The 10,032-nt window shown below is 50.0% G+C and overlaps 1 protein-coding gene across 2 annotated transcripts in view; it reads right to left on the bottom strand.

Moving 5' to 3' along the window:
• Positions 1–874: 874 nt before the first annotated feature.
• LHX2 (LIM homeobox 2) overlaps positions 875–10,032 on the bottom strand; it is a 32,461-nt gene continuing 23,303 nt past the window's right edge. For both annotated transcript variants that reach the window (XM_070250445.1, XM_023628837.2), the window contains exon 5: positions 875–1,762. In XM_070250445.1, coding sequence (XP_070106546.1) covers positions 1,475–1,762 — 288 coding nt within the window. In that variant the 3' untranslated portion in view covers positions 875–1,474. The remainder of the gene's footprint in view (positions 1,763–10,032) is intronic.

The following is a 10,032-nucleotide window of genomic DNA, read 5'->3' as shown; positions in this document are numbered from 1 at the left end:
AAGTGCTCATGTGTCACTTGTCTGTCATTCAATAAAATATACTGAGCCCCTACTATATGCCAGGCCCTCAGCTGGTCCCTTCAACACACCTTACTTTGCCCTCACTACAACTGTCATGCAAGGGTCATTATCTTCATCATCCAGCTGAGGAAACTGAGGCCCAGAGAGGTGATGACCTCCCTCAGCTCACACTGCTCAACAGTAGAGACTGCAATCTTCTTCTGCCTGTGTCTGATCTCCATCCTCTCTAGATATGTCTTTTGTCTGGGTTTGAGGTTGCCTGAAGCTTTAATAAAGGAACCAAATCCATTTACTTCTGCCCTCTTGGGAGATTTTTAAATTTTGTGCCATTCATTAGGAAAACTGGAATTTAAAGCTAACGTTTAAAGCAGCCCTTTGGTGACAGCGTTCACTCTCATAGGGAAAGGGCTCTCTCATTGCCCGACACACCTTTCCAGCCCAGAGAAGAGCAGAAAAGACAGGCGTGATGGCCTTTGACCTCTATATCGCAAGCATCCAGTAGGGCGTGCTTATTTAATGTTTCAAAGAACAAATGAACGAATTAATGGTATTTTGTTTACATACCCTCCACTTAGCAACATCACACATATTGAGATGATCTCTTGTCTGTTTCTGCCTCCACTCTAAATTCCCTGGGGGTAAGGACTGTACCTACTCCATCTCTGGATCTCGACAAGCAGCCTAACTCCTGGCACAGAAGGAGGATCCCACAAATATTATAAACAGATATTTATAAATTATAAGTAAATATTATAGATAAATAAGGCAAGACTCTGGAATCTATCTGTGGGCTTCAGTAAGACCTCTTAAGTCCTGTCAATTTCACACCCAGCTAAACACCAATGGCACCAACTAGTTTCAATAAGTGGTTTTATTACTGGTTAGATTTTTACAAATTCTGATATTCGAACAGACTTCCACCTTAAAATTCTAAAACAACAAAGCGACCGTTGGAGGGGGTTTGATTTTTTCTTTTTTTTTTTTCTTTTTAGGACTATTCAAAGTAACAAACTTTTTTTTTTTTTTTTTTTTTTTTTACATTTTTGCTCTGGTCATAAATATACAGAGAGAAAAAGAGGGAGAGAAAAATGAACAAGTCATCCAAAGTATGGAGATAAAACAGTATTCCTAAGGCACGTGGCAGTCTTTGAAAATACAGAAGCTCTAGCCAACTTAAATTATTCGTTGTTTTTTTCCTCGCTCAGTCCACAAAACTGTACAGTGACACAAATGTTGTGTTGCAGATAGATCTTCCAAGTAATTCCTCTGTCCACACCGCTGCGTTAGCCGGGCGCCCAATTATTTTCTTCCTCTGTTTCCAGGCGAGATCCTAAAATGTGGTTAGTTAGTTGCTCAAAGCCTCTATTTTAAAATACACTTGGAATTCAACTAAAGATAATTTCTTTTTTAAAGAAATTGTGGGGTGGGGTCGGGGGGTGGGGGCCGCGAGTCATTAGAAAAGATTGGTCAGAGTCGTTTGTGAGGGGCTGTGAGACTCGTGGCCCTCCAGGTTGCCAGGCACAGAAGTTAAGACGGACGTCACAGTCGGCAGGGTGGGGCTAGTCAAGTCTGTGAGGGTGGTGGGCGTGGTGGAGGGGCTGAGCGAGGCGTTGGAGAGCTCCGAGGCTGGCCCCGATGGCGTCCCCGTCTGCAGTGCCGCCTCGGTCGACTTGTCCACGCCCGTGTTTTCCTGCCGTAAGAGGTTGCGCCTGAACTTGGCCCTGGCGTTCTGAAACCAGACCTGCGGCGGGGCGAGAGCAAGGGCTGGTTAGGGGACCGCAGGAGGGGATGCGGGGGGAAGAGCAGAGCATCCATCCCCACCGCCGCTCCTCCCACCGCCACCTCCCTACCCGCGCTGTTCAACTCAGAGATGCTCATCCGTCTTAGGCAGAGGGCGGAAACAGAAAGTCGGGCTGGCAAGATTTTATTCTTAATAAATTTAAATTTTCCTTTTCTTTAATTGGCTATTGCTGGGTTTCCTCTTCTGTAGGGTTCCAGAGCTGACCTATACTTTCCAATATCATAGCCACTACCCACATGTGGCTACTGGGCACTTGAAGTGTGACTAGTCCGTAAGTGAAAACACACAACAGATTTGAAGGCAGTACGAAAAGAAAGAAGGTAGAATATCTCAATTATAATTTTTATACTGGTTACATGTTGAAGTGATGATATTTTGGATATATTTGGCTAAACAAAACATAAAATTAAATTTAAAATTAATTTTATCTTAAATTAAGATTAATTTAAAATTAATCTTTTTGCTTTTCTAATGTGGCTACTAGAAAAATTTAAATGTAAAATTACATATGTGGCTCACGTTGCATTTCTTTTTTTTTTTTTTTTAGCCCTGAGCTAACTACTGCCAGTCCTCCTCTTTTTTCCTGAGAAAGCCTGGCCCTGAGCTAACATCCGTGCCCATCTTCCTCTACTTTATATGTGGGACGCCTACCACAGCATAGCGTGCCAAGTGGTGCCATGTCTGCACCCGGGATCCAAACCGGCGAACCCCGGGCCACTGAGAAGTGGAATGTGTGGACTTAACCGCCGCGCCACTGGCCCGGCCCTCATGTTGCATTTCTACGGGACAAGGCTGTTCTGGAAGATGTGTACAAACCAAATCTTGATCACTTTTCACAATGCTTGAGAGATTCGGGTTTTTCGGCAGTCGCCTTTAAGCAGACAATAGATCCCACAAGTTCATGTGCGTACAATTTTTAAAGTGTTTCATGGTCAGTAAGCCTGGGAAATATTAGACTGGTGTAAAGAACACATAGGAACCAGTCCATCAAGAGTTACTAAGAGGAAGAAAAAGACACAGATCCGACTCCCCACCACCATCAGCTGGAGGAGCCACCCAGGTATCCTGGAGTCCCGGTTTCAGGTCTCAGGGTGGGGTGGGCAGAGGGGAAACAGCTGCCGAGGTAAACCAAGGCCAAGGAGGTTGTGGCCTGCAGATTCCCCCTCCCGACCTGCCCCAGCCCAGTAGGGTTTATGAGGGCGGTGGGGTGAGTTGCACAGTTAGAACTGAGCTTGGTAAGAAAAGAACACCAGAGCGAGAGAATAAGAGTCTCCATTCATTTTTCCTTGGGTGCAGACACACACACATCCACACATGTACCTTTGCACACGAGCCCCCCCGCCCCCAAGTGTGCCCACCCGTCTAAATGCACAGACACATCCAGCTGTACCCAAGGTCCTCGAAGTACTTTGGGAGAGGCCTAGGAAATCCAGGCCACTGGGCGGGGTTGGGGCATTGGGGGCTTGTATTTCCCAAAGAAAAAAGCCTGAAAGCCTGGGCCCCTTCACTTCCCTTTGCGTGAGGAAAACACCCGCCAGAAGCCTCCCCATAAAACAGAGGGCCGCGGGGAATTGTACAGATTCTGGGGTGTCCAGTTGCATACTTCCAGATGTGCCTGCATCTGCCTGTCTTCTCAGTGTCTCAGACAGGGGTGGGAAGGGCCGACTCGCGGCCCCACCCTCCCCCGGGAACCACCCCAGCTACAGGGGCCTGAGGCCTCAAACACGCCTTTTTGGTGGCCTAACACAATTTGGCCTCAATTAAAAAGCAGAGCCGAGAGGATCCTGGGGAGAGGAGGGAGACTCGGACCCTGCGAAGTGAGGAAACAAACTCTCTGCCCGGCTCCCCGGATCTTCCCAGGAAGGAGGCATTTTCCCTGGCCTTCTGCCCAAAGCAAGCTCATCGCCCCTTCTAGAGCAAATAAGTCCAGTGCTTCTAAGACCACCCTCAGCGTGCTCTTCTTGGAGTAGAGGGTCTTTCCCTGCCCAGCCTGCAGAAATCTGCAAGAGTGAGACTCTGTGTCCGTATGGCCCACGGAGAAAACGGATGGAGAAAGCCCTCAGAGAGAGGACGTGACTTCCCCAAAGTCTCATGGCAGGTCGGATCAGGAAGGCTGGAGCCTTGGTGCCACCTTTGCCACTGTCTGGGCCTGAGTGTGTGTGATCCTGGAGCATCTCATGTGTCTGACTCTGCAAGTAGTAGCTGGAGCAGGGAGCCCAGGGGTGGTGCACCGCTCAGCGGCCTGGGGCTCCGAGCCCTCGGGAAGGGCTGGAACCAGTTAGCTGCCGGCTGTTTGCTATTTCTCCGGCGTTGCCCCTAACAGTGGTTTGTAAACAATGACACCATCTTCTACAACTGCCTTCTCTGCTTTGCTGGATGTGAGGCGCTGGGAATCTGATGGATGAAAATCAACTCGACTAAAAGCCAGGCTGCTGTGGGGTTTTGTGTTGGAGCTATTGTTCACCTTAAGCGGGGCTTCACCAGAATTCTCTCCCAGGTATTTCAGAAAGTCCCCTTCCAAGAGGTTGTTGAGGCAGGGAACCTAAGTCATGTTCATGTCCCAGGGACATGGCACAGAGACTGGCAAAGATTCAGAATCTGTCATATGCATTGAGATAATAGTAATCATAACAGATAACATTTATGGACCCCTTACTATGTGTCAGACCTCATGCATGCCACACTCTAACGTGCAGTCACAGGCCATGTCTGTGATAAGCCAAGTCGGGGGGTACTATAATTAGCCCCATTTTATAGATTTAAGACCAGAGAGGCTCAGAGGGGTGAAGTCACTTGCCCAAGGTCACACAGAGGCCAAGCTGAGACTGAAATCCAGGAACCCAGGATTATCTGCCATAAAAGGTCCATGCTCTCCTTAACACACGCTCCTGAGTCAGCAAGCGAATGAATGAATGAATGCCCGAGTGAGCGAATAAACACAGAAGCAGCTGTGATGCCGCAGAAAGAGCACTGGACGCAGCCTCCAGTTCTGGTTCTGCCACTGACCAGCCAAGTAATCCTGTGCTGGCCCACTACCTCTGGGCTTGCCTCAGTTTCCCCACCTGTACAAGAGGGTTGGGCCATACCACGTGATGTCACACCATCTCTGCGGCCTCTTTGCTTTCTGATGGGCTGGGGTTCTAGGGCACCCATCGTCTTAAACCCACGGCCCTCTCTCTTCCTCTGCGGGGAGCGCCTTAGCCTGGTGCCCAGGGGAGCCTCGATAAGTCCTGGGTGGGTGAGGAGGCCCACATTGCCACATGCTCTCTCCTCAGGCACCAAGTGGCCCTGCAGGCTGTGTTTTGCCTACAGCCCCAACTTCCCCAGAATCCTTTCATCAAAGAGGCCAGGAGGACCAGTGGGAAACCCACTTCGCCTCGCAAATCCTCTCACGGGTCGCTACGGAAACCAGACAAAGCTTCCTGCCCAAAGATGTCCCTCATGGCATTCTTTTACAACATCAAACTAATGGCTGCATCCAAAGTGTCTCATCAGATGGGGCGAGCGCAAGTCACAACAACCATCCTACACATCACAAAGGAAATGTGACCGATGTTATGTGAGGAAAAAAATAAAAAAATGATGTCCTCTGGTATTGCAACTTCATAACAAAGATAAGAGTGATGAATAGTATTCATTCATTAAGTGCCAGACACCCTCTAAGTAAAGTTCTACGCATTTCACACTATTAACTCCGACAAGGTAAGCACTAACTCATTGCCAGGTGAGGAGACTGAGGCACAGAGCCCAGCCAAAGAAGTCGAGCTGAGATGTGAATCCCAGCCCTCACCCACCACTTAACCTCTCCACTGCACACCTGGGGTACTGCTTTCTGTGCTTTTATATGGGTGATTTTTTTCCCCTATTTTTCTAACCTATCTGTATGGTGGTTCTATTATTTTATAAACTTGTTAAAAAGTTTTTTCAAAGAACCAAAATCAACAAGCCCTGGACTGGACATCTTGAATCCTTGGTTCCAGCTCCAGGGCTACAACTGCTTTGCTGTGGGGCCTTGGACAAGTCACTCTACTTCTCTGGGCTTCTAAGAGTTCCCTATCTTCTAAAATGGGAGATTTGGGCCAAATCATCTATGAAACTCCATCCAGCCTCAACCATTGATGCCTAGGTCAGAAACTCCCCAGAGCCTGTGCAAATGACAGAACAATGCTCACTCTCCCCCATTTCACAGGTGGGGAAGCTGAGGCTCAAAGAACTGATGTGACTGGCCCTAACTTAAACCTCACCTCCTCAGGGAAGCCACTCCTGACTGCCTCCTTCACCAGGTCAGGTCCCTGTATTATCTGCTCTCATTTCACTCCCGTGTTTTTCCTTTCTGGCACTTCTTCTATTTTATTTTTGTCAAGAGTCAAATAAGGGTTCTGTGGCCAAATAAATTTGGGAAATGTTAGATCAGAAAAATCTGAATCTCTTCAGGATTTCTCAGTGACTGTATTAATGCTAACGTACTCTGATCGCCAAGAAAAAGACACCAATCTTTACCATTTCCCAAACTTATTTGGACTCAGAATCAGTTAAAAGATACTTTTATTATGAGATATTTCAAATATACAGAAAAATACAGACATGAATCTTATCGCCATTTTAGTTATTTATACAACATCTTATTGCCCATCTGTCTCCCTTCTGGATCGTTCGTTTCCACGGGCCCGTTCACTGTATGGGTGACCGCTGAGTCCTTGGTGCCTCACGCCCCGCCCAGCACACGGCCGAAGGCCGGTGCGTCGGAGGAAGAAGTGAGCGGACAGAGGAAATCCGGTGTCCTCAGTTCCTGAGTTCTCACACAGGTTAATGACGATCACTAGTTGTCGTGAAGATGCTTACTTCTTGATGATGACTTAAAAACATCACGGTGTTTAAAAACATCATGAAGAATGTCTTTAAACTGTTGACGGTTAAAATATATTTTCTTTCAAAGTCACACCAGGAACCCCTAAGGAGATGTCACCCATCCAAACCAATCTGCGCACGACCCCCTCCCCGAGTGCAGGGCATCCTGATAGGCTGCCTTCCTGATCCTTCCCCAGGAAGGGAGAGAGGCAACGCGGAGGGGCATCGTGTCCTGAGGGGGAGTCTCCAAGCATCTGCAAAGCTCAGTGTCTTAATAGACCTGGGTCCAAGGGGCCATTGTGTCTCCTGGTCACCTTCCCCGCTGAAGGCAAATGAGCATTGTGGCTGTCACGCTGCTGCTGCTGAGAACTGTGAGCATTTTTCATGCCCTTAGGGCTTTACAACAGGATTCCTGCTTTCCTACCAAGACATGCCATCTATGACCCACTGCGTCCCCTCTCTCCCACCTGCAATGCTGCATTCTGCAGCTAGATGGGGGGTGTGGGGGGGGGCAGGCAGGAATCACAATCCCCACGCTGCGCTATGTGGGGAAGAGCTACGCAATCAGACCAATCTGGGCTTGACTCCTGGCCTCTTCACTTACTAGCTCGAGACTCAGGGCAAGGGTCCTAGTCTCTCTGAACCTCAGTTTCCTCATCTGCAAAATGAAAATAATTAAATTTTTTAAATGGGTGCAAAAGAGGTTGGTAGACTGAAGCCTGCTGTGTAAATGTGTGTGTGAAATTCATGCGCATTGAGTCCCTAATATACACTTTATAAATTACACTTTATGTCACCTCCACTACTCCTTGCAACCACCTACTGAAGTGTTATTATCATCCCCATTTTATAGCTGAGGCCACTAAGGCTCAGAGAGGTTAAGTCACTTGCTCAAGATCACTCAGAGCAAGTGGGAGAGCTGAGTCTGGACCTCACATCAGCTAATTCCAAATTCCAGCAGGGATCCTGCATGCCAAGCCTACCACGGTGGTGCTTATGCATTACAGATTCAGTAACAGCCTAGAACCCCCTCCACACACACACACACACACACACACACACACGCACGCACACATACATCCTATATCCTCCACCTCTGGGAACAGAGCCTCAACCTCAACCTGCGCCTGCCATGCAGACTCTCTCTGAGGTGGACCACAACCTGCAGGGGGCACCCAAGGCCCAGTACCATTAAGCTGGTGTGGACAAGTAACAAGGAACCATTTCATGGGCACCTATTTTGTGCCAGCAGGCATCATGCTGGAGCCTCCCCATTCATTGTCTCAATCCTCAGGAATCCTCAAGGTACAGACTACTATCACCTCCATTCCACAGATAAGGAGTCTGGCTCAGAGAGGAGAAGTTAAAGTCATTACTGGTAAGTCAGACAGGACTTGAACCAGTCTGTTACCTTCCAAAGCCACGCCACCAGCTGCCTCACCCCAAATTGCTCCCATGCCATCCACCCTAGCCGGCCTATCAGCAGTCAGGACACCTGGGAGAGAGCCCCTCCCAGCCAATGTCCGGCTCCTGTAACCTTGAGCAAATCACTTCATCTCCCTGGTTTTTAAGCTTCTCGTCTGTAAAATGGGTGGGCAAATATCAAGGTAAGGGAGATGAGTGGCTGGGAAGAGAACACTTTGCAAACTGCCACACAATCATGAGCACTTGTGCTATTAGGGGATCTGAAGGACGAGTGCAGGCGATTCGGAGGTCTGGGAGGAGGGCGAACAGCAGTCTGGTATGCCTTATGGATGTGACCGCCCCCACCCCAACAACACACAGGCCTTTGGTGGTACTCACACTCAGAGGCAGTCACTGCTGGGCTGGCTCAGAGGAGAAAGCAATGCCCATTGATCAGCTGGATTTGGACCCAGCTCTGCTACTTACTAGCAAAGTGTGACTCGGGGCAAGTGGAAATCAACTGGGCCTCAGTGTTCTCATCTGTACAGTGGGGGAGGACGGGTCACAACGCCTGATAGTGAGGACTCGGTGAGGAAACGTGTTTCACTGGCCTTTCGAAGTGCCTGCCACACAGTGAGCACTCAGACATTTACTGATAAGTAGACACCCCATAACTGTCGGTGCTTCTCTCCCTCAGGGGGCCCCGCACCCCTGGCTTTTCTGAGTCCACATGGCGGAGGGAGCATGCAGGTGTGAGCCCCAGCCCAGCACTCTACGGGGAAGGGGACAGGGCGAGTGCTTGCCCAGGTCCCTCAGGTGAATCTTTCCTCACACATAGGGTAGTCGGCCCCTCCCCAGGTCTCCCACAGAAGCCCCTTCCAACTGATCACCCTATGGGGAAACCGACTGTGAGTCTGTCTCCACACCTGACAGGTGAATTTCTTCAGGGCCAGGACTGTGGTTCATTCATCTCTGCGTCCCTGGGGTCTAGTGCCCATTGATATTTGGTCAGATGAAAGGATGAGAGAGAACTATGCTAGAAATCCTATTTGCTCCTAAATCAGGTAACCAAGCCTCCTGCCTCACCAAGGCCAGCAGAGACTGGCTCCTCACTCCAGATTCAGATTCAACTACAGGCACTTACTCTTTATTTCATTTAATCTGGATCACTGGGAGAGGTGTGTGTCCTAATGGTGTCCACTTTACAGATGAGAGAGCTATGGCTCAGAGAGGGTAATTAATTTGTCCAAGACACACGGCCAGTGAGCAGAGGAGCAGAATCGAACCCAGGGCTTCCTGAACCCAGCTCTGCCTGACACTTCAAGTCCCTGCTCCTGCCCCCGCCTGCTCCTAGAGGTTGATTCATGGAACCTCCCCCGACCCCAACACATCATAAGGGCATCTACACGGGAAGGATCAAAGTGTCCTACTAACCAGAGAAAAGAGAGGCAACTGCGGGTCCTCGGCCCAAATTCGCCCAGGGCTGAGAAATGGAGGGGACGCTGAGGAGGGTCCCCCGACCTAACCCCAAGGAGGTAAAGTCCCAGGGAAACTGACCAGGGGGATCTGAGACCCCGACCGGCCCTGCGACGCTCTGGCCCCTATTCGCCCCAGGCCAGAGGGACTCACAGGCAAAACGGACCCAAACGGGAGGGGCGGGGCCGCGCTCAGGGGCGGGGGGCGGGCCCAGGGAGGCGCATCAGCGCCCCATTGGCCGCCATCGCCTCCTTCCGCCACGTCACCGAGCCCTCCGAGACGAAGCTGCCCCAGAACCCCTCGGTGCGCAGGGGCGCCCGCAACGAGGCCAGGTGGGCTTGCAGCCCGGACTCCCGGCTCCCCGGAGATCTCCGGACCCTCGACCGCGTCACAGTCCCATTCTGCCCCCGCCGTCACCCCCAAAATGCTTTTCTTTTTTCCTAACAGACTCGTAGGCTCACTTAGGGCGGCTGCGCAGCCCT

This window comes from Equus caballus, chromosome 25, assembly GCF_041296265.1.
Source record: "Equus caballus isolate H_3958 breed thoroughbred chromosome 25, TB-T2T, whole genome shotgun sequence".
NCBI lineage: Eukaryota > Metazoa > Chordata > Mammalia > Perissodactyla > Equidae > Equus > Equus caballus.
This window is presented reverse-complemented; position numbering and strand designations above follow the sequence as displayed.